This window comes from Rattus norvegicus, chromosome 8 (genome assembly GCF_036323735.1).
Source record: "Rattus norvegicus strain BN/NHsdMcwi chromosome 8, GRCr8, whole genome shotgun sequence".
In the NCBI taxonomy this organism is placed as follows: domain Eukaryota; kingdom Metazoa; phylum Chordata; class Mammalia; order Rodentia; family Muridae; genus Rattus; species Rattus norvegicus.
Window position 1 is genome coordinate 75704313 of NC_086026.1, and position 25173 is coordinate 75729485.

The following is a 25173-nucleotide window of genomic DNA, read 5'->3' on the forward strand; positions in this document are numbered from 1 at the left end:
ACTAGAGCGCTTGCCTCACACGCATGAGGCTGTGCAGTCCATCAAGAGCACCACAAAAACAGACAAAAGTGAGTAAATTAGGGTTATGCCATCTGAAGCTTGCATTTTGTGGGTTCAGAGAGCCAGTGCAGCACCGCAGATGTCACTTGAGATGCTTTTTTTTAAATCAAATGTAGTTTACTGGGAGTCATCTCGCTGTCCCTTTTTACACAGAAGTCCGGTTGTAGACAGATCTCAGGCCACTAGAACTTTGTAATCAGGTGGATTTCTTTTTCTGACTACCAGGCTCTCACTACAGGATGAAATGAAAGCCAATCACTTTTATAGGTGCTGTGTGGCTTCGGGAATTTGGTCCTGAGACAGAGATCTGATATGGAAGGGAACCCGAAACTCTGTTAGGACAATTCTGTCCCCTGTTGGAGGGTCAGGGCAGAAAGTGAATTCCTGTCTAACTCTGCTTGTAGTGGGGGCCCACTGGTTTTCAGTCTTGACGTTGGTGTGAAGAGGGTACTGGAAATGGCGGGTACTGGAGCAAGGCCCAGCCCTGGTTCTGTGGGCTGATAAGCTGAACACTCTCTGGACTCCATTAATATTATTCACTGGGAAGGCCCATTGGAATGATCTCAGTGTGGATGAGAAGGGTAGAGGCCTATAGATAATAGTTCAAGTTCATTTACTCCTTGGAGGATAGGGAAGGGCAATAATCTTCCAGGTTGGGATGTGCTTATGGCCCAAAGCTAGAGAGCCCCTTGGGCTCTTTTCTACTGAGCATGCTGATATCCTCAGCCTTCCTCTGCCCACCATAGCCTGCATGTTTCAGCCCTTGAGTGGATGTTTGCAGAGCCTCTGCTTGTCTATGTGAGCTGCTATTAAATTCTATGTGCGTAGACCCTCTCTAATGGTCATAGAGCTCTCTGACCTGAAGTGAGCATGCAGGCAGTACTCCTACGTCCCTCAGTGTCTCTTGCTGTGTGTGGGAGGCAGTGCTAGCCTCACCCTGGCTCTTCCTACCATGTCTTGAAACGAGCAGTGAATGCCAAAGAGGCCGTGTGTGTGCCTTCTGCCTGCAACTCGGACTGCCCTGTGGAACACATAGTATGTTAATATTCTGGTTCTTCTGTCTGAACACCTACTAGTCAAAAGGAGAAGCCAGCGTCCCTGAGCAGTGGAAGACACAACCTGCCCAGCTGAAGACCAAACGCCTAAGAGAGTATACCCTCAAATGCCACTCCAGCATGCCCCCCAACAACACTTATGTCAACTTTGAACGTTTTGCTCACGTAGTAGAGGATGTGGCTCGGGTAGACGAGGGATGCCATGCCCTCGCAGGAGCCCATGATACCCTGCAGGATGATGTGGAGTCTTTGGTCTCCATCTACAATGAGAAGGAGGCTTGGTACCGAGAGGAGAACGAGAATGCCCGTCATAACCTGTCCCAGCTCAAGTATGAGTTCCGCAAGGTGGAGTCCCTGAAGAAGCTTCTGAGAGAAGACATCCAGGCCGCAGGGGCCAGCCTTGGAGGTGTGGCCAGGAAGCTAGACCATCTGCAGGTGCAGTTTGAGACTCTGAGGCAGCAGCTGTCAGCAGACATTCAGTGGATGCAGGAAATGGCGGGCATACTCCAGCTGGAGAGTGGGAACACTGACGGCCACGCCTTGGGCTCCGTGTTCCACCGGGACACCAGTGAGTCCCTACCAGAGCTGCTCAACAGATCACACACGGAGGGGATCCTGGCCGGCTTGAATCTCTGAGCACCAGGATCTAGTCAGTAGTGCATTCCCAGGGTTTTGTAGAAGCATGCTGTCTTCCCCTCTGCTGGTGCATCTAGCTGGAAGTGTCGTGCAGGGTGTGTGTTTGCAGCCTTCACTGCCTCTAGAGTTCCCCAGCCACTGGGGTCTTAGTTAGTTAGTGGACCTACTCCGCACCTCCCTCACCAGCCTAGTTTTCTGAGAGAGTGCTGGCAAAGCAGCTGAGCTGTGGAAACGATGAGAAAACCTATCCCCTCAGCATGCCCTTCTCTGGGGGTATCTTCCGGGCCCCAGGAAATGCTGTATAACTGGGTAATGATGACGGATTGGCTCATCTCTCACATTCCACATGCATGGTGTCTGAGCGAAGATCTTGGATGGACATAGCTAGCATAACTTGCTCAGCAGTACCTTCCTGTTACAGAGTCAGGGCCTTATAGTACACAGAAAATGTTAAGTTCCTTTTGAGTTGTCTTCTCACTCATTGGGTTTTATGACTGTGACCTTACTGGATGCTTAAGGAACTCTAAGGGGCTGGGATATAGGTCAGTTTCTAGAGTGCTTGCCCAGCATCCACAGAGCCCTGGGTTTGATGCCCTGCATAGCATGAAGTAGGCTCGGTGATACATACTTCTATTCCTGGGATTTAAGAGGAGTCAGAAGGATCGAGAGTTCAGAGTCATCTCTGACTATATATTGAGTTTGAGTTAAAGGCCAGCCTAGGCTATATGACACCCTGTCTTGGGGTGGGTCAGGGCTCTGTGAGCGGAGAATAAGGACAGTATTATTACTGTTCATTTCCCATAACTGATGAAGAAGTTGACACAGAGATGGAGAATTGGCATAGGAGCGTTCACAGCCAGTTGCCTTCCCAGGGTGTTCATCTTTGAGGTGCGATATGGAGGAAGAAGTTTAGTGAGGTTTAGCTGTAAATATCCATCTTGATATTAGAGTTCAGATCCCAGAGGCTAAGGGTCTGACTTTATATTGAGGATGAAGACAAGAGACATACAACAAGGATGTATTTATTCCTGTATAGTAGGCCAGTGGGCCTTGAAGCCTGGCAAACCCCAGAGAGCTTTGAGAAGCACGGGGCTCATTGGTCTCTTCTAGCTCCCAAACTTCATAGCGTGATGTCATCTCCCCTTCCTAGGAGGAAGGCCAATGCATCCATGCAGACAGCACATAGACTATGGACCTTGGACCCCACATGGAACTAAAAGCTTGGGACTAGGGGCCAACTGCATCACTTCAAGTACCTCCATAGCCTCACAAAATACCCAGAGATATTATCCCCAGGTTAGGGAGGAAACCAAGAAAGAATGTGACTTGTCCTGTGTCACATTAGTGATAACAATGGGAGCCTTCTGGTGAGTCTGTCACTCTTCCTGATTTCCTTAACTACGTGGACTTTAGGAATTGATTCTGTGCTTGAGGAAGTGGATGGGACCCAAGCTCATCCATCCATTCAGACATAGTTAGCAGGCACCTGCCAGTTTCAAAAAAGTTGACTCGAGTCTGGGGATGTGATGTTATGTAACATCAAGTCAGTTTTCCTTGGAGTTCTCAGTTAAATGATAGATTCTAGCATTACTCAAGAATTATACAAATGAAGAACTCCAGCTGGTTCCTATGCTGTGAAAGAGAAGGGGGCAACATTGTAAGGCCTGGAGAGAGAGATGGAGGGAGGAAGGGAGGGGTGTAGAGATAGATACATGATAGCTAGATAATTGGGTTGATCTGCTTAGGCAACTATGTATGGAGGACATGGGCTGTGGCCAACTAAGCAAACCTGGGAGAGAGCTGTCCCCTGTAGACTGTCATGCCATGTAGACTGTGATGATGAGAAGGGAATGAAAGGAAAATCAAAATAGAGAGAATGGTATGTACACTGTAGAGACCAGGTGTGTACACTGTAGAGAGCAGGTGTGTACACTGTAGAGAGCAGGTATGTACACTGTAGAGAGCAGGTATGTACACTGTAGAGAGCAGGTGTGTACACTGTAGAGAGCAGGTGTGTACACTGTAGAGAGCAGGTATGTACACTGTAGAGAGCAGGTGTGTACACTGTAGAGAGCAGGTATGTACACTGTAGAGAGCAGGTGTGTACACTGTAGAGAGCAGGTGTGTACACTGTAGAGAGCAGGTGTGTACACTGTACAGAGCAGGTGTGTACACTGTAGAGAGCAGGTGTGTACACTGTAGAGGGCAGGTGTGTACACTGTAGAGAGCAGGTATATATACTGTAGAGCGAGCTGAGGAAGAGCAGAACCAGCAAGGCCTGTTGAGTTCTACCTTTGCTCCCAGGGTCACCAGAAGCCATTAACAGGTCCTGGGCTAGTGTTGAAGTAGAAATTCTCAGCAGGCAGCACAGACTAGATTTTGATCTAATAAACTCATTCTCTAGAATCCTTTTTTAAAATTAGCAAGCTGGATCATTTAAGGTATCACATATAATAACTGAAATAGAAACTATTTTAATCAAGTATAAGAAACCACAATTTTAAGATGCATGGTTATTTCACGGACAATTAAGGAAGAAAAGCATCCTATCATGGGCAGTCTTGTAGGAGATGCACAGGGAGAGGGCAAACAAGAGACAGCACCACCACGCAGAAGAGGGTGCAAACACACCCGGCTCAACTTTGACCCTAGGTAGAGACAGTAAAACGTGGAGGAGGAGGCCTGGCTACATTTGCAACATTGCTCTCTGGGTTTGGGCCACATTGGTGTGAACCAGAAGAACTTCAAGCATGGACTGCTGTGGCCCACAGTCGAAGGCTGGGTGACCCCACCTGACTCACTGAGGCTGTGCAGTCCACTCTCCCAATGACCTGCCTCACTTCAGGCCCACAGTGCTGAGATGCCGTGTTGACTGGGAGTTTGACGATGATGGCTGTGGTTTGACGTTGCACATCCAGGGATGAAGGAAAGGCTGCAGAACCCTGTGCCTGACGCTAAAGACAAATGACTCCACAGATGCTTCCAAGTCCCATGTGCCCTGTTCACATACGTGTTTGGTACAAGACACCATGGATATTAAAGGTCCTTTTGGGTGTATCAACAGACCCTGACATTTACATTGGGTTTCCTAAAAAGAGAACGGCCATGGGTGCAAGATGCTGGATGAACCTTCTCTGAAGGCCAAAGTAAATGCAAGAAGATTTAAGTGATGGCCATGATTTGATTAGGGAGGATGGGAAGGGAGAGAGAGAGCTGGTTTTCTTGGGTTTGTGGAATCTACTACTCTGTTCATGCTGAAAGGGTCCTCGGAGGGGAGCTCCCCAGAACTCTCCCTGTACAGCAGTTTGTGGGATGGCACTTATCCAAGGTCACACAGCTGGTCAGCCTCTGGCCTGGCTCAGAGCCATAGTGGTTTCCTTCCTTGCAGTGAAATTTTCCTCTGTGTTCAGGGCTGGTCATAAGTACAGTGCCTCCTTACCTGTTTCTTTTTTTTTTTTTTTTTTTCTTTTTTTCGGAGCTGGGGACCGAACCCAGGGCCTTGCGTTTGCTAGGCAAGCGCTCTACCACTGAGCTAAATCCCCAACCCTCCTTACCTGTTTCATAACCGGAGTCTTAACTGGACAAAGACAAAGTTAACTACGAAAAGAGCCCAGAGACTTTCAGGGAACTTAGAGGAGACTGTGACCTTCCTATGTCACGACACACAAACTCCTTTCTCCTAAGGTATCACAACCTGATGCGCCGGGGTAACTGAGGAGACCCGGGAAAGGAGTGCAGTCAGTGAACCTGCTTGCTCCTTATGGGCACACGGATGGCATTTTAATAGCCACCTAGAGCACAGGGCTGTCACGGCAGGATGGGGGATAGGGAGTGGAGTGCTTCACCAGGACCTAGAGGAAGGGAGCTGGGAACAGGGAGCAGCTCACTGATTTGAGTCTCTGTCACCCTGGGATACTTACATACGGGGGTACAAATATGTGTATAGGTACATTTTATACATATGTATATGCCTGTGGAAGCCAGTGGTCAACCTTGATTGTCATTTCTCTGGAGCTATCTTCCGTGGCTTATTTTCAAGAGAGAGTCTCTGGCTGTGTAGCCCTGGCAGACCTGAGACTCATGATGCAGACCAGGTTGGCCTCCAGTAGAGATCTACCCCTCTGTGTTAGGATCCAAGTCATGTGCCACCACTCCCAGCTTAGCCACCTTGCTTTTTGAGACCTCATAGGGACCACATAGACCAGGCTGGCTGGCCACTGAGCCCTAGGGATCTGCTTCATTTGACCTCCAAGGCACTGGGGATACAAGTGCACACCACTGAGCCTGGCCTTTTACCTGGGGATCAATCGCAGGTCCTCATGTTAGTGCAATCAGCGCTTTGCTGGCTAAGATATCCCCCAGACCCTCACGAAAGATTTTTAATTTACCAGACTTTAAATTAAAGCTTGGCTTCGTGCTCAGTTCAAACATCATTTAGGCTGTCAGGAGGGCAGGGAAAGTGTATAACATATCCCCGAAAATCAGTTCCTAAGGAAGTTGGGAGGCAGGTCCTTGGGCAGGAAGCTGTCCTAGCCTGAAGCAGATACAACTATGGCTGCCCTGTGTGTGTCGGGAAGGGCAGCCACACTCGGCAGTGGATGGTTGTGCAGATTCTGAAGACTCATGAGAAAGAGTTGGAGCAGAGCAGAGGGAATGATCACAGTGTGAAGAGCAGAGACTCCTCCTCTGCTTCTCCTCCTGAGGCGACGATGACAGGGGTAGCTTCCCTTCTCACAGCCCAGTCAGAGGTTGCTGTGTGCCCGGATATAACCGTTTCATCACTGTCAAATCTTCTAGAAATGTCTGTGGAGCTGAATGGCTTTTCTCCTTTGTGAACTTCTTGGCCTGTGGGGACGGTTCTTGCCCTGGAGACTAAAACTAGTGGTGGGCATGTTGGAGTTGCAAAGGGGCCGGTTCAGTTGAACAAACACCCATTGTGTTCTGGTTCTAGGGGGAGGTGACAGATGAGGTCATGAAAACCCTGAATGAGAGGTTGATAGGGAGAGATATTTTCTTTAATGATGTAGTCACTGGTAAACCTATCCAGGCTCATGTGAACAGCCTCATGCGTCTCACTGGGACACACACACACTCACGCTCACACACTCACACACACACACACACACACACACACACACACACACACACACGAGGGGCTCTAGTTAGAAAGTGGAAGGGGATTAGTAAAAGAGTGGAGAAGGATTAATGGGGTGTGTATGTGTGTGTGAATGTGATTGGAAATACATTATGTTCATGTCTGAAAATGTCATAATGAAATCCTTTACTACAAATAATGTATGCTAATAAAAATATTTAAAAATTTACCTCAGAGTGGAAAAAAGATTCAGTATCAGGCCAATGGGATCCAATCAAGCAGGAGGTAGGAGAGGCTTGGTAAGTTATCAGTTAGACCAGTGGTTCTCAACCTTCCTAATGCTGTAGCTCTTTAATCCAGTTCCTCATGTTGTAACCCCCCAGCTGTAAAATTATTTTTGTTGCTACTTAAAAACTGTAACTTTGTGACTGTTATGAATCATAAGTATCTGTATTTTCCAATGGTCTTAAGCAGCTCCGAGGAAAGGTCATTTGACCCCCAAAGGGATCCCGACCCACAGGTGAAGAACGGTTGAGTGAGAGTAATAACACAGTAGAGGTGTTTCCTGGTTGAGGCAGTGCATGAAGGACAGCAGAGTCTGTGGAGATCTGAGGCAGCTGCCTCCTCCTGTGTCCTTACGGAAGACACTGGGTAGAATCTGGAGGTCTGTGCCCAGATTGGGCCAAAAGCTTGGAACTGAGTGATAGGTGGAAAAGGAAGGTTACAGAGATTAAAATTAGTCTGTAACTTTTTAAAGGGAAAATTCTCAAGACGTATGTAGAGGTATGGAATGGTGAGTTCCATGTGTCACCCCCTGCTTCAGCAGGGATCCAGTCCATGGCTGTCACCTCCTTTATCTCCTGCTCTAGCTTCTTCTGAAGTATTGAATATACTTCAAGGCAAGCTTTAAGTGTATTCAGCTCATACCCCAGCCCCCGCACTTTCGAGACACCTTGCTATATGGTCCAGCCTGACCTCAGCTTCCCAATTCTCCTGCTGTAGCCACCAAGTGCTGTGATTGTGGGTGTGTGCCCCCCAAGCCTGCAGGATCTTTCTCTGGTGCCTTCTGCTTTTTTGTTTGAGATAGTCTCCCTTCTCCTGGATACTCATCAAGAAAGCCAGGCTAGCCCGTTGAGTTTCCCAGGGATCCACCTGCCTCTTCCTCCCTTGTCTCTGTGACTATAATTACAAATGCGTACACTGTGCCCATAATTTTCCATGGGCTCTGGGTTAAACTCCAATCCTCATGCTTGTGAGGCAAGCACTTCACCAACTGAGTCGTCTTTTGTTGTGTAAGCATTGTGACATCATTATGCCTAAGGAAATCAGCGATTCCTTTGTCTCCTTCATGAACCTAATCCACCCTCATGTGGCAAGGGTGTTGTTACATCCATGTGGTTTGTTCATATCAGGACCCAACCACAGTTCCCACGTGGTATTTAGTTGAAACCTTTACATACTCTTAAGGGTACAGGAGGGAGAGTTTTGGGAAGTTTTCCTTAGAGACAAAAATTGCTTAGAAAACACAAAGACCTGGTAAAGAGGATTAAAACAATATCGATGATCTGTCCCAAAACCTACCAGAAAAATGAGACTAAGCCAAGCACGGAGAGGAACATTTTCACCTTCTCCCAGTGGCTGCAGGGTCAGCTCCTGAGCACCCAGGCTGGAGGAGACAGATGAACTCACAAAATTTTCACCTGCATCTTCCTGGGAAAATAGGTGTTTGCCAACAGGGGCCGAGGCCCAGCCAGCAAAAGGAAGGGAAGAGGTACCTCTTGGAGGAAGACTTAACTGAGAGAAGGGACGTCTACCAGGCCCAGAGTGGCAGGGGAGAGAAGCGGGTGTTCCTGGCATTCTGTGGAGTATGAGGCTGTGGGGTGGCCCGGATGGAGGCTTGAAAGCTACAGTCTATTTGCAGCTCCTGTGGAAAGCCTGGTATAGAGAGAAAATCACTGGAGGGGGTGGCGCCTCTGAAGCCCACGGTTCTCTTCTCGAATCTTGAGGGTGGCTGCTACAGCTGCTTCCTCTCCTTGCTCTGTGGCGCCACTTCACACCCCCCTGGGCAGTTTCAGAGACATTCGCATCCGTGTAGAAAAAAATCTGACTGCAGCCACAGCTTTCTGTTTTCTTACCTCCCTTTTCGACATTTTTTTCAAGATGCCAATCATCCCTGGGAGCCCCATCAGAGCTACCTGGGCTCCCTGATATCAGAGATAGACCATAGACTGGAAGATGGACACTCACTGTCTTTCTGAAGAGGGAAGGGCAGGAAGCCGACACAGTCCGTTCAACCAAAACAATGCCACATTCCTTCTGGGCATAGGTCTCACGGCAGAATCTCTCTCCTTCTGGCTTTCCAGGCTGAGATGACTGCATCAGTCTTTTGAGAGACTCTTAGCAACCAAGGAGCCCATTAATGAGGAAAGGCCAGCTTGACAGGTTCATAGGTTCGGTGGCCTTTTCCTTGGACTCATGTGGATATGTGTAGCATATAGAGAGACACTAGAAGTAATTGTCACCTCGTGTTCATGTCCCTGGGCACAGCTCCATGTGACATTTCATTGGGGCCTCTCTGCAATGTGAATGACACTGTTAAACCAGAAGGAAGTGGTGTTTTCCTTAATAGGATTTCCTTTTTCTACATGTGGTCTCTCCAGCTAGGGGGGTTGGGAATCTTACCCATCAGTAAGTGCTTAAGAATAAGTCCTTCCTCTCCCTTAGTCTACTGCTTCAGATTTCCTTATGAAAAACAATTACATTATGCCAGAACTAGGTTCAAAGGTCATTTATGGCTGAGTGAATTGCACCTCCAAATGGTATTGTGATTGCTGATCAAAGTACCCTGGGCCTCTTATTGATGGGTGTGAGCAGGTCCAGGTTTACAGTGTGTGTGTGTGTGTGTGTGTGTGTGTGTGTGTGTGTGTGTGTGTGTGTGTGTGTACATGTGCATACAAGTGCCACATGTGTAGAGATCAGACGGTGGTTTTTGTCATGTGGAACCTAGGACTGAACTCTGGTCATCAGACTTGGCAGCAAGCACCTTTACCCACTGAGCCATTCTGTTGGCCCAGGTCTTGGGATTCCATTTTAGTTGGTCTTGTCGGTAGTTCAGGGACTCACTTCAACCCTACCATGAGTAAACAGGAGCATTATTGGCTGTGGGAGGAGGGAAGAATGGCCTGCTGGTATAGAAAAGGACAAGTTCCAGTGTCCACAGGTTTTTCCCAGCTGCGGGAGGCCAAGCTGACATCCAGTCTCCACACACAGCAAAGGAACATTCGAGGCTCTAGTGATATCAGAATCAGCAATATTTCTAGAATGATATATAAATTAGGATATTTGGGAGCATGGGTGAGGTATCCCTGGCATGGGCCTCCTGGCAGTGTGGATGGTGGTATACATGGCCTCCTTCTGGTGCCCGGTACCATGAGGGAAACGAGAGTGAGCTGGGCTCTGGGTGTGGTTAGGTAGAACCAGCTCTGAAGAGCCTATGGGTTGCCTCCCTTAGCTTCTTACCTATGACAGCATCACAGGCTGTAAAACAGAGCAGAAAGGCTGCAGAGACCTGAGGGATCATCCTGGATAGTTGTTCTTGGGTCACAGGGTCCTTTGAGAATCCACAGAAGCTATCAACTGTCCTTGGAACCATCGCTTGCCTGAACACACATACACACACACACACACACACACACACACACACACACACACACACAATTTTACTTCCATAATTACTATATCAGAAACTGTTCAATTCAGTGGTCCTTAGTATTTTTACAAAATAGTATGGTCACTGTCACTTTCTAATCCAGGAACATTTTCATTAACCCAGAAGGGAAACATTCTCGGGGCTGGAGAGGAACTCGACAGTTAATAGTACTTGCAGCTCTTCCTGAGTCCTAGTCCAAGAACCCACCTAGGTCACTGGCTCCCCCCGAAGCTCCAGTTACAAGCAATGGGTGCTGAGAACCAAACGCAGGTCCTTTGGAAGAGCAGTAGGTACTCTTAACTACCTAGTCATTCCTCCTTGCTCTTTATTTTATTCTTAATTATGTGTATGTGGGGGAGGGAAGGCACATGTGAATCAGGTACCCAAGGTGGCCAGAAGTGTTGTGGCTGGAGTTACAGGTGCTTGTGAGCTGCTGACCCTGGGTGCTGGGAACTGAAGTCAGAGATTTGCCAGAACCATATTCACTCGTAACTGCTAAGCCATCTCCCCAGCCCCAGGAGACATTCTTTCTTAGGCACTCCACATTCTCTCCTGGGCCCAGCTCGAAACCTACCTAATCTGCTTCCTGTCTCCGTATTTTTATCTCTTCTGGCCACATCATATCACTGGAATCACACACAGTTGGCCCTTTGTGTCTGGCCTCTTCCTCTTACCACACTCCCAGGCTTTATTCATGTTGTGTAATGTACCAGCACTTCACTTGTTTCTGTATTTACCATTGCTAGTTAGCACCCCATTGCATGAATATGCCACGTTTCGTTTCTCTACACATCGACAGATATGCTTTTGGGTTGTTTCCACTTTTTTTGGATTGTAAGAATAAGGCTACCCTGGGCATAGGGCGATCTGCGATGTCTGTCACTCCATTGAGGCTGGTCTGGCTGATTGGGCAGGGACCCCTCTCCTCCCTCAGTACTCTAGGTGCATGTCTCCCAAAGGCTTGGTTAAAGATGGCTTTCCCTGAAGGGAGAACGGGTTCTCCTGTCAAAGGTATATGAGCATTTCTGCTCCTCTGCTAGAACTTTCCAAGACATTCAGGGATGGTACTGGAGCTGGAGCTGGAGCTGGAGAGATGGCTCAGCAGGTGCCAAGCTGACTACCTGAGTTCACTTCCTCAGACCTACATGGTGGAAGGGAAGAACCAGCTCCTATAAGTTACCCTCTGACCTCCGTACACATCTGCCCTTCTCCCACTGATAAACAAATAATGCCATGGAATGAAAGAGCGGGGCTACTCTGACCATTCACATACAAGTTGCACTCAAATATACACCATTTTAGGATATCCACAGAATCCCCTAAACCTGTCTCTTCATTTAGGAAACCCTATTTTACTATTTTACAAAAAAAAAAAGGGGACAGTTAAAGGGAAACAGAGAGGGCTGATAACAATCATTTTATTGCTGTTTGCTTGGTGATCCTGGATTAGGTATGTCCGTATCCGTGGGTTCATTCAGTCTCACCAGCGCTGTCTCGATATTATAGGTGAGACAGCCAAGGCACAGAGAAGTCATGGTAGGCTTTTTGCAGTCCAAGACTGCCAGGCAGTGAATGTCAACTGTGTCTCTGTCTTCCACCCAACCCCTGCCCCATCGAGACCCCTATTTTCTTCCATTTCTAATACCAGAGGAGTATCAGCGCCACACCTGCCAATAGGCATGCATTTCACCAAAGCCAGTCAGCCCAGTGCCATAAAATGACCCCCTCCCCAAAGCGATACTGATGACTACTGCTTTTCTCAGTTAGAGATGGTAGTCATGCTAGTGTTTCTCTCTCTCCCTCTCCCCCTTCCCCTTCCTCTCCCTCTCCCCCTCCCTCCCTCCCCTCCTCTCTCTCTCCCTCTCTCTCTCTGTAAGTCTCTGTGTGTACGTGAATGTCTGCATGTTTGTCCCTCCCTCCCTCCCTCTTTCGTCCCCTCTCTCCCCCTCCTTCTCACCTACCCTCCCTCCTTCCCTCCCTCCCTCCCTCTCTCTCTCTGTGTATGCATGTACTACATTATAGTAACTGTTATATGTATAATAGCTCAGGGACACTCAGGATACCTTCTGGGCAGTGAGACATCCCCACTGCAAGCCTTGCTGGAGAAGGTCAGCGGCAGGCTGAGGACAATGTGTAGTCCAGGATTCTGTGGGGAGGTGGGAAGCTGCCATTGAATCCCAGTTGACACCGTCATGCTGTCGTATCTCTCAGCCAGTGGACAACCAGCAAGCCATGGTGCGCAGAGAGTCTGTGGTCAACCTGGAGAACTTTAAGAAGCAGTATGTCCGCAGGCGGTGGAAGGTGCGCCAGGGCCTGGGGTGAGGGGCAGGGGCCGGTGGGGTTCCCTGCTTCTCCAGATCTCCCTTTCAGCCAGCCGTCCTCTTTTTGATTTCCTCAGCTGTCCTTCAGCATCGTCTCCCTGTGCAACCACCTCACTCGCTCCCTGATGAAGAAGGTGCACTTGAGGACAAGTGAGGACCTGGTAAGTCCATGTAGAGCCCTTTGCTTGGGCACAGCTCCTGGACTGTAGGCGTGGAGGGGGAGGATATTAACTATTTCTTGCCTGTTCTGCAGGCCCTGTCCTCTTCTGCCCTGAAGGCTGAAGTGTGACCAGCAGAGGGATATGTTTGAGGGACCATTAGGAACCCTTCCGTACGGGGTCCCTAACAGCTGCAACTCCACCCTACCCTTCCCACCCCTACCTGAGAACCAGCAGTCCCCTGAGAACTGTGGAAATGGGCCCCATAGACCATCCAAAATTTACTCTGGCCAAGTATAATAGGGTACACCTATAATCCCAGGACTTAGGAGGTGAAGGCAGAGGGTACAGGCAAGTTCATGAGACCCTATTGCAAACCACTCTACCTCAAAAAGTCCTTTTCTGACAATCCCAGCTCCTCTGTACAATGGGTGCTTGGCTACACTCTTTCCAACTGTCCCTGCTTTGTTTTAGACTGCCTGTATCAATAACATTTGAGATGGTATACTTGTTATAGTTTTTGTTTGTTTATTTAATATTTATAATACTAAGGGTTGAACCCAGGGCCTTTATTATGCTAGGCAAATGCTACACCATTGAGCTACACCCTGGCCCTTTAGTGTATGCTTAAAACAAGAGACTTGTAATGGAATGTACTCATCAAGAGGGTGGTGGCCTCGGGCTGGAGAGATGCCTCAACCATTAAAGGCTAGGTTCACAACCAAAAATATAAGAGGGTGGCCTCTAGAGCCAGTCTTCCAGAATTCAAATCAGCTATTTCCCTGCTGTGTGACCATGACAAGGTTACTTGATTTCTCTGTTCCAAAGTGTCATTATTTGTAAAACGGGAGTAATAATACTTGTTACCTTGCTGGGTAGTGGTTAAATGTAAATGAAGACCTGTTCCTAATGCCTGGTGGGTATGGGCTCAGTGTGTATTAGGATTCATTAATCCTGCTTAAAATTCTCCTGTTGGTGTTAACATTTCAGTTGGTGGGGGTTCCCTGGGATAGACTCTCCCTCCTGATTGAGTGGAAAGAGCAGGAGTGTCCAGAGGTATAAATTAGTTCATATATTCCTTGCTCAGTAACGGGCTGTAAAGTAGCCGCCTGGCAGTTGCCCTGTGGAAACTGAAGATGCTTAACACTGGGCCTGCACCCCAGCTCCCTGCCTATCCCTGCACTCCCTGTGGCCCCAACACGTCCTCAGGGGTCTTTTTCCATAGACTGAGCTCTTGTTTATTCCTGCTCTTGCCAGGACTTTGGTAGCTCTAGAGGCCTTTGTGGCTGAGTCCCTCTTCTGGCCACCAGCCTCATGCACTGTGAAGGGAACTGACTTGGCTGGCTCTGAGAATCCCTGTTTGTCACCGTTGCGTTTACCCGCCTCACTCTTTCATTGTTTGCCTCTGACTCACACTAAAAAGTTGCTGTTCAGCAAAGCTTGAGTTATTTTCGTTGTCCTAGTCAGAGTTGGTCCAGGATGTGTTGGCTAAGTTGATCTTGACCTCAGATTTCCTACTGGCCCAGGCCTGCTTGGAGGGGGTGTATGACAGGCAGCAGGCATGGACCAAGTCTTGGACCTTTTGCCTTGATGTGATATAGTTGCAGAAAGGGATGGAAAAGAATTTAAATTTCTAACTTTTTCCTGGTATAAAACAGTTTTTTTTTGTTTTTGTTTTTCATTGTTTTACTCAGTCACATGTTGTATGATTTTTTTCCTATTGAAACTTCTTTAATTTTTTTAGAAAGATGACCGGACCTTCTGTTTAGAAAAGCATAGAAATTAAACATTTTTAGACTTACTTAAATCCAAATTATTCTTTTGATAGTTTGGATTAACTGCGGCTAGGGAATGGCTCAGTAGTTAAGAGTGCTTCCTCCTCTTGCCGAGGACCCAGGTTTGGTTCCCAGCACCTACATGGTGACTGGCAGCCACCTGTAACTCCAGTCCCAGGGAATCTGACTCCCTCTTCTGGCCTCCCTGGGCATCTGCATGCATACTGTATGTATATATGTTATATGTGCTTATATGTGCATACATGTGTATACATGTATATATGTATATGTGTATATACACATACATTCGCTTAGGCAGACAAAATAAAACAAAACCTTATAAGAACAAAACACCTTCCAATAATAATAGCGATTTTAACACCTCGTTTAACACTTTCGTGAAGGTGGAAATCAGAAGTCTTTTCCTTCAGACGGCTCTGAGGTGAAGCTTGCTGAAGGCTTGGTGGAGACCAGCTGAGGCCAAGAGCCTGAGATGATGGCCAGCCGACCTTATGGAAAAATTAACCTCTTCCCCATAGACTGAGCTCAGGGGACCCAGAGTCCCATGGACTACCTTTCCAAGAGGCCTTGACTATTGACAGACACAAATGGTACCAGATAGCATTTTCACTGTTATAACTGTGCCCCCCTGCCTCTGTTTCCACAGGGATGCTCCAAGAAGGAGGCCTCAAGGCAGCTAGTTTGGCCCCATTTCAAGTCCCCTTCCTATTCCTGTATGACAGAGGTCTCTGGATGGAGCTAAGGGCTTCCTTTGACATCACCCCACTTCCTCAGCTTATAGGCTCCTTGCTTGACGTATATGAACTTGGGCTGCTCAGTGTGGTTGTTAATGCCCTGCCCTGGGCCTCTCTTTCTCCTCCCCAGAGGAACTGCGAGAGTGACACGGAGGAGAACATTGCCAGGAGGAAAGCCCTTCACCCCCGGAGGAGGAGCAGTACCTCCTAACTGATCCGGCACCTGCTTGTCACCAGGATCCAGACATTTTGTGTTCCTGAGCACTTTGCAAGAGAGAGGAGTCTGCAGGACTCAGAACTTTCAGGAGACCCTGGGAGTTGTGGCTATCTCCTGGTGGGGAGCCTCCAGCATTCCTCAAGCTCTTAGTTCTCCAGAAAACTGGCTTTCATCTGTCTGCTAACCTCAGAAGCTGGGAATGGGTGTGGACTGAGGAAATGGATCTCAAGGAATATCGTGGTTGTTGTTGTTGTTGTTGTTTTTACCACAGGTTAAAGGTCAGATTTAGGCAGCTTTCCTCACAAGGTGACAGAGTACAGAACCAACTGGTGTAGCAGCCATACCAGGAAGACAAGCCTACCCTATCAGAGTAAAGACTCTCTAGAGTGAGGGACCAATCCTGTGACTTTACAAGAATCCATAAGGAGTCAGGCTGTCTCATGTCAGACTGTGTCTGCCAGCCTCTTGCCAGCTCACTGTGTTGTTTTTTTTCTCATTTTTATTATTAAACTTCTTGTTTATCTAATGCTTGGCTGTTTGAGGAGCTTTCTCCATCTGATTCCCTGTAGCCTAAGACCTGCAGCATGGGGAACACTAGGATTGGCTGCTAAGTGGACAGAACCTCAAGAGGTGATCTGAGCAGTCTTCTGAGAAGGCGATAAGATGTGGTCCTGCTGCATCCTCCCTTGAAAGTGTCCCCCTCCACTGCCCCATCACAGAAGGCTGTGATCCACCCACCACCGCTGCTGTCAGCCCTCCTGTTAGGGGATGACTTGTAACTCCCCAACTTCATAAGTTGAAGTCCTAGTCCTCAGTGTCTATCACTAGAGATAAAGTGATAAGTGGCTCATTAAAGTGGGGCCATCAAGGTAAACCCTACTATGATATGATTAATATCCTTATAAAAAGGGGAAGAATTGGGGCTGGAGAGATGGTTTATTGGTTAAGAGCAATTTCTGCTTTTTCAGAGGACCCGGTTTTCAGTGTCAGCACCCACAAGGGGCACCAGGCACATGGTGCTTGTACATGTATGCAGACACATGTGTATACATAAAATTACAAATAATAACAAAAGGAGATTTCCTCTGGGTATGGTAGCTCATCTCTGTAATCCTAGCACTCAGAAGGCTAAGGCAGGGGGATTGCCATGAGTTCAAGTCCAGACTGGTATATGGGGGAGATTTACCACCTGTGGAGCTTTACACCTCTAAGTCCTAACTCCTTAGGACATTGAGGTAGAAGGATAACTTGAGCCCAGGAGTTAAGAACAGCCTGGGCAACAAGGAGAAGCAGGAGGAACAGGAGGAGGAAGAAACTGAGAAAGAGAAGAGGAAGAGGAGAAGCAGGAGGAACAGGAAGAGGAACAGGAGGAGGAAATTAAGATTAAAAAAAAAAGCACACGAGGACACTGCATCTCTATTGGCCTCTATAAACTAGGGAGAAAGACCTCAAAAAAAAAAAAGCCAGCTGCTGAGTGCTGTGCTAGGTTCTGTGCTGGGTGCTGTGCTAGGTCCTGTGCTGGGTGCTATGCTGAGTGCTGTGCTAGGTGCTGTGCTAGGTGCTGTGCTAGGTGCTGTGCTGGGTGCCTGTAATCCCAACACTTGGGAGGCAGAGACAGGAGGATCATGCTACAAATCTGAGGCCACCCTGGTTTACACATTGAGTTCCAGGCTAGCCAGGGCTATGTAGCAAGACCCTATCTCAGAAAGCCAAAGGGTGAGTGGGGTTGGGGGTCCAGTAATCAACCCATGCTGAATCTCAGATGGCGGGTCTCCATTGTGAGAAATTAAATTTCTGTTGTTTAAGCTCTTTAGTCTGTGGCAGTGCTAGCAAACGGGAATTCTTAACAATCTAGATGGAGGAGGGCAAAGAAGCACCCACAGGGAGAAATAGGAAGAGAACGATCAGTGAGGCCAGTAAGGAAATTTCTACTGCGTACAAACCCACGCTAAGGGCAAGGGTGTGTGTGTGTGTGTGTGTGTGTGTGTGTGTGTGTGTGTGTGTGTGTGTGTGTGTAATGTAGTGATATATACATGTATAGAACACTTTGTTTTTGTTTCCTGACTATATCACAGGAATAGGACTCCTTAGCTAGTCTGTTTCTAAAATACCAGGTACTCTGAAAGAGAGAGAGGGAGAGAGAGAGAGAGAAAGAGAGAGATAGAGAGAGAGAGAGAGAGAGAGAGAGAGAGAGAGAGAGAGAGAAGGAAAGCACAGAGGTGAGTGAGTATGGCATTAATTCCTTTTAGTTAACAGGGCTTTTGTTGTTTGTATAATTTTTTTTACACCGAATGATTGATGATTGTGTGTATGGGGGCACACATGCTCTATGGAATGCATGAGGAGCTCAGAGGACAACTTGCAAAAATCAATTCTCTTCTACTATATGAATCCTGGGGATTGATTTCAGGTGATCTCAAGTTGTCCGGCAGGCTTGGCAGCGGGCACCCTTATCTGCTGAGCCCTCTAGCCAGTCCTTGTTTTGTTTTGAAACAGGATCTCATAAAGCCCAGGCTGCCCTTGAACTCTTGATCCTCCTATCCCTATCTCCCGAATGCTGGCAGTACAAGTGTGCACCGTCATAGTCGAGGTGAACAGTAAGTCTCAGTCACACTGTGTGAGTCAGCCAAGCTTCCTTTGTGCTATAGATGGATCTAGAGCAGAACAGTCCCCAAAGAACTGAAAGGCTCTGGTTCCAGAAAAGCTCACAGCAAGTGGAGGCCACACTACTCCCACACACCGCCGAGTCCCTGTGGCCTCTCCCTACTGGCAGATGGATGCAGGAGTAGAATAACAAGCCCAGCGGAGACAGGTGTGTTCTGTTGGCTCTGAGGAGGAGGTGTTGACAAGCTGACACCTCAAGGCTGAGAGAGGTCACAGCAGTCTTTGAAGAAAGTGAAAGACCAGAGATGAAAACCACATTCTGTGAGAGAAGTTCTTTGAAGAGCTCTGAGGTAGCTGCTGTCCCAAGTGTCTACCTGTGTGCTTGCTGGATGCCACATTAATATTCCATAAACACACATATAAATATTTTAGCACACACTGTGTTGCAATCTTCAACTCACAATCTTGATTCCAGACCTTGGAATCCACTTGTCTTTTCCATTCATACATTTATTTGCCAATAAAACAAAGCAAACAAAAACTCCCAGCATAGTTTGAAAGCAGAAGAAGGTCACATTTAAATAAGCAAATGAACCATGAGCTCTCTAGAAAGAAACTCCAAGCCCTGGGCTCCATGGGTAATCACATGTGAAAACCGGGCTGTTGAAAGGACCAGCAACCATCACAGGCTTAGAGAACTTTCTTTCCATCGGGCCCCACCCCCTCCGCTCCCAGTTTGATGTCAGCCCCATACTGTTCTATTCACAGTTGCTGCAACCCCCAAAATATCGCTCTTGGCGTCTGCTGAGAAGGTCCCTTTCTCAGCAAACCTTCACAGGCCTAGGGACTCTCACAGAAGAAAAGCTTCCAACGGTGGCTAATTGCTGTCTCAAAGGCAACCAGCCCAGTTGGTGAACTTCCTTCAAGTTTTCCTCTGCTTGATTGTCCCTCCCTCCCACGGGTGCCCTCCATCAGCAGCAATTCATAAAGGGTAACTAAACACAGATTTTCCTTTCCTCACTGAGTAGAATCCACAGCCCTAGCTCTTAGTCTAGAAAACAGTCGATTATGTTATCTAGGGACAACACGATATTGTAAGCTCTTCCATCAGCCCTCAAGTTAAAGAAAATAACAACAGAAATGAGGGAGGCGGTGATTTGGAGGGACCTGTGTGTCAGTGAGGCATTCTCTGCAGCCCTGTGCACAACCTTGTAAGGGAAATGAGTTCCATTTTTAACGATGATGAAGCCAGCCTCAACAAAGAACTGTGCCTGCCTTCTCCCAGCTGGAGCTCTTGGGATCTGGATTCCAGCCCAGATTTGCCTGCCCTGGATTCACATTCTACGTTTCCTAGGGGGAAAAAAGTAAAAAAAAAAAAATAATAATAATAAAAAAGAAGAAGAAAAAAAAGGAAAAGAAAAAAGAGAATCTTGGAGAATCGCATGAAGTACAATTCTTTCTATTTCAAAACGAAAAATCTGTACATAATAACATCGTGTTTTAGAAGCAGAGAGGACTTCAGTAGAAATCCCAGCTCACTCCAGGGCAGCTACACCAGGGAGGCAGGGTGGGCAGTGGCTGGCATTCAGGGTTCTGCTTCTTTGGTTTTGGTTTTGTGGTACTGAAGATTAAACCCAGGCCCTTGAATGTGCCAGACAGGCATCCAGCCACTGAGCCACAGCCCTAGCCCTGCAGCCAGGCTTGGTGAATTCCTCTACTCTGTCTCCTTGTTTTTACTGGTAGTATTGCATTAGTGAAAAATCTCATAACAAAATGTCGGGTCTGGGTGACTTATGTACTAGAAATTTACTTTTTCAGCTTTAGAGACTGCAAGGTGTCTGTAGCATTGTCTCAGTCTGAGGCATCTTTCCTTAGTTTGTCATGTCCTGGTCTTCTCTCTTTAGATGTCTTTAAAACAAACAAACAAACACCAAGGTCTCTAGTCATGCTGGATTAGTGCCCATAATATATCTTCCTCTTATCTATTTATCCCTATAAAAGGCCCTGTCTTTAAATATAACTTGTAAAATATAACTTGTATAAATATAACTTGTAAAGTTCCATAAGTGGGTTTAGGAGGAAGTAAACAATTAATTCAGTCCATAAAATTCCTTCAACTTGGGTTAGGGACATAACTCAGTGGCACAGTGCTCTTTTCACATGTGCAAAGCCCTGGGTTCGGTTCCCAGTCCTGGTAGAGATAGTTGCAGGTATGATGGACTCGAGAGACTCAGGGAAAGATACCTGAGTCCAGGCTCTGCTCAGCATCTGTGGCAACCACATCCAACTCCTGCAGTTGTCTGTCTGTGTGTCATTCCAGGGGATGGGACTGAGGACAGTCCAGTCTGCTGAGTCACAAGGATGAGGGCTCTCTGCAGTCACAGTTGGACATATCTCCTTTCACACACAGGGAGAGGAAATGCAGAAGGGCTGGCTGATCCTGCATTCTTCCAGAAGGTTGTGACCTTAGTTAACCAGGGAAGGAGCGGAAACAGGAAAGCTCCTGAGACCTACAGGCTGACAGAGGTTAAACTGAGACCCTGGAGCTCCCCAGCTGGGTCCTGGAGCATGACTTTCTCAGACCTTTTCAATAGCCAAACTGTGGGCTTTGGACCTGGGGGGGGGTGTGCATTTCCTAGTTGGGGAGGAAACAGGGCAGACTTTGCTGAACGGTATAAACTGCAGACCTCATCAAACGCCTTCACTCAGTGTTAACCCTGGAAAGCCCCACCAAGCTGTAAGAGATCATATTCTGGAAAATTCTCCCTCCTCTCCTCAGTCAGGCAACAAATAACATTGCACAGGGTCTGCTTAGCCACAATGTAATCAAGCGAGTCTTGCAAGCTTGTCTGATTTGTGATGTGCTACTAAAGGTCCTGCAAGTGACAAGACCTCCCTCAATAGCTGGTATCAAGCCGGGTGTGATGGTGTGATGTCTTTAATCCCAGAGGGCAGAGGCAAGTGGATCTCTGAAAGTTCGAGGCCAGCCTGGTCTACAGAGATGGTTCCAGGACAGTCAGGACTTTTACTGAGAAAAACTCTGACTTGAAAAAAAAAAGCTATAATAAAAAATTATTCATGTTTGACAGGCTCTTTCTCTGGTTGGGCCCAAAGCTATTTCCTAGAAGATCCACCCATCGCTCCTGTTCTGTCTTCTACAGTCACATGCATTTAACAAATGTGTAGACGAGAGAGAGAGAGAGAGAGAGAGAGAGAGAGAGAGAGAGAGAGAGAGAGAGAACATGACAGGTCCTGCAGAACCTACAGTTTAACGGCAGGGTGAAATAGGAGCTAAGCCAGGAGCTGAGGAAGGAGCCTTCTTTCTGACAGATAAGGCCCCAGTGAGCTTCTGAGATGTGCCTTAAGGACAGAAAGCCTTGTGTTTGCAATGGGTCTACAGAGTCTGCAGTACAGGGCTCACCTGAGCAGAGACCTGGAGGTGGGAAGAACTTACATGTCTTGAGGATGTGGGTGCCTGGTAGCGTACACTCAGGAAGAAAGAATGGTGGAGCTGATGGCACTGGGCAAGAAAATGGCTTTGAATGTAGGCTTGAGCCTCCTGGGTGATGGGGAGAGGTGAATATTCTTTAGGGCTGTGGTTTAGATTAGCATCTCTTAGTGTGGTCTCTGGCCAGCAACCGGAAACTCATCAGAAGCACACATTCTCTACCCGACTCCACCTTTCCTGTATTAGAAGCTCTGGGGGGTGGGGTGCTAAACAAGTTGCTTAGAATATTCTTCAATGATGCTTTAGAAAAACCACCCTGAGGGGCTAGGGGGACGACGGCTCAGTTTGCAAAGTGCTTGCCATAGGAGTATGAGAGCCCAAGTTCAACCTCTAGAGTCCATGCAAAGAGACAGATGAGGCAATATGTATGCATTAATCCCAGCACTGGGAAGGCAGAAACACGAGGATCCCTGGGGCTCACTGGCCAACCAGCTTAGCCTAAGTGGTAAGCCCCAGGTCTAGTGAGAGACCCCGTCTCAAAAAACACAGAAAAAGGCTTTCGAGGAACAACCCTGAAGGTTGATCTCCAGACAAAGACGTACCTACACACATTGGATTGGGCAGGGCAGCTTGTGGAGAAGACAAATTCAGACTACTGGGATAATCTAAATGGGATGAGCAAAAACCTGACCTAGAGAGGGAGCAGGAGGAACCAGACAGGTTTGGTTTCCTCTGTTACTTCAACTATTAGCTACACAGACATGGATGAGACAGCTGGGTTGCAATTGCCAGTCTTTTTGGCTCTAGTCAAAAAAAAAAAAAAAAAAAAGAATCAGGGCTGGAGGATGGATGTAAGGACCAGTTGGAGATGTCACCAGCAGTGCTCTCAAGTAGAGTGCCCAGCTGTCCACATTTGCCTGAACCTGACAGGTTTCATGGGACAGAGCTGTTGTAGAAGATGGCCCTCCAAGCAAAACCATGGTCAACTTCATTGGATCAGCTGCACTTGGAGGAAGACCAGTATCTCCTGTCGCCCAAGACCAGGCTTGTTGATTGTTGATGTTACCTCATAGGAGAAGATAGGCAGGCTCATTGGACCTTCATCTGAATACCAGCCACACCTCCCAGTCAGTTGTCTGCAACTCTACCTAACTGCACAAGGCCTGAAATTCTCCATAGCATATAAGCCAAGGAAGATTGATGGAACAATGTTCCGTTGAGGTGACTATGGGAAGCCATCATCTAAGCTTGGTGAAGACTTTGCAGTGTATGTGCTTCAAGATCACCCTCTGTTCTTCCAGCAACCCTCAGCTGTGCTCTGTAAGGAAGCCCAATAAACTCACCAGGGTGAACACGGATGGCACTGTGGCATGGCCTGCCTTGCGCCTGATGAAGAGGGAAGGAATGTTTACATTCCCTAGAGGAGAATTGCTTTCGAGAGTGGCAAATCTAGGAATGTCCAGTATATGACTGGACATCTGGTCACCTTACCCCGTGACGTGCTGTTCAGAAAGAAGTATTTGGTAGGGTGTTTATGGAGGACCGGGTGAAAGATGGAGTTCTTGAGGGGTCCCAAGTTGCTTCTCAAGCATTTTAGTTGCCTGTCTGTCTTACCATCCATTTCGAGCTTAGCAGATGCTTTTTATACAACCCTTCTCATGGCCTGGTTATGCAGATTGGCAGAGAGAAGAAAGGGACAGACAAGGGCATAAAGACAGCACCCCCTCCCTGGCCATGCTGCTGGCCGGGTGCCTAGGTCACCAGAAATACAATAAGGCTCATGGCTCTCAGACCTTGCTGATGCTGCTGGAAGCTGAAAATACCCAGGGCACTGGCCTGACGCCTGGGTGGCTCCTCTGGGCCAGGAGTAGCTGTGATGTCTCCACAGGGCTCTCGGTATTTCATCCCAGGCTTCTTTGGGGGAATGGCAGGGCCCGCACCTCTCACCTCCCCAACAGGCTGAGTATATTAAACAGACCAGTATATTAAACAGGCTTTTTGTTCTTTATCCCAATACATGCCCGGGGAGCGGGAGGGGTGTGCAGCAAAAGACTTTATTGTTTACTCAACTGAGAGCGTCAGACAGAAAGGTGACCCATAGATACTGGGATAGTTAAAGTTGCCAGGTTGACAGGATCCAGAATCACCTCCAGGCGTGTCCGTGAGGGAGATCCGAGTATAAGTTAGCTAAGGTAGAAAATCCCACCGAAGCTGTGGATGCTATTCATGGGGCTAGGGTTGTGGACTACATAGCAAACAGAGATCTAGTCGAACCCCAGTATCTGTCTGTCTCTGCTTCCACACAGCAGACACAATGTGACCAGACACTTCACACACCTGCTTGTATGCCTTTGCTATGATGGACTGTATCCCTTCCAACTGTAAGTCAAAATAAACATTCCTCCTCCTCCCCCTCCCCCTCCCCCTCCTCCCTTTCCCCCTCTTCTTCCCCCTCCTCCCCCTCCTCTTCCTCTTCCTCCTCTTCCCTCTCCCCCTCCTCCTCCTCTTCCTTTTCCTCCTCCTCCTTTATTCTTTTGAGACAGGGTCTCACTAGGTAGCCTTGGCAGGCAGGTCTGGAATTAGTTCACAATGTAGACCAAGCTGACCCCAAACTCACAGAGATCTGCCTGTTTCCAGGTGCGAGCCACCATGCCTTGCTTTAAGTTGCTTCTGGTCAGGTGCTAGGTCACAACCATGAGAAAAGTAATTTGCATATGCCTTTACAGGAAGTGAGCACAGACAATGAAACCATGGCAAAGCCTTTCTTGCTCTACATGCACATCCCTAGATCAAGAACAGACGGGCCAGGATAAATTGTGATTATTTAGACCTAAGGCCTGGCGCCTTAGTGCCTAAGGCACAATTGGTTTTCCCCAAAACTGCTAGGAGGAAGCTGAGGTCTTTGCTGAGAGAAAGGATGTTGACAGAGGTGTGTGGCACCTCCCTCCATGCTTGCTATAGGTGATGGTAGGCAATGTCTCTTCTCCTTCCTCACTGGACACATGCCCAAGAGGTGGGCTTTTCTGCTCCTGCAAAGCCTGTAGGTACCTACCTCTGTTCTCTAGGAAGTGTCTTCTGGCAGATTGTGCTTACTGTGTCTTTAATGTCAACACTTAGGGGGCAGAGGCAGGTGCATCTCTGTGAGTTCAAGATCAACCTGGTCTATATAGTATGTTCTGGAAAGGGTTACATAGAGACACCTGTTTTCAAGAAAAGAAAAAAAACAGTCTTCTAGTCTAGGCTTGCAGTATTGATCTGAAACCCTGGCCTGAGAGTCAGGCTAGGTCTCAGAGTTTGAATGACAGGTATGGCATCTTCTTGGTTGGGTTATTTTTTTCTT

The 25173-nt window shown here is 47.7% G+C and overlaps 1 protein-coding gene across 7 annotated transcripts in view; it reads left to right on the plus strand.

Moving 5' to 3' along the window:
- Positions 1–16307, plus strand: part of Dapk2 (death-associated protein kinase 2) — a 118999-nt gene extending 102692 nt beyond the window's left edge. For 4 of the 7 annotated variants that reach the window (XM_039081122.2, XM_008766241.4, XM_039081125.2 and 1 more), the window contains one exon: positions 1137–7230. In XM_039081122.2, coding sequence (XP_038937050.1) covers positions 1137–1751 — 615 coding nt within the window. In that variant the 3' untranslated portion in view covers positions 1752–7230. Of the gene's footprint in view, positions 1–1136; positions 7231–12766; positions 12857–12953; positions 13038–15694 lie in introns of those variants that run through there. The other 3 variants (NM_001395735.1, NM_001013109.1, XM_063265164.1) reach the window with 2 other exon arrangements.
- The last annotated feature ends 8866 nt before the right edge of the window (positions 16308–25173 follow it).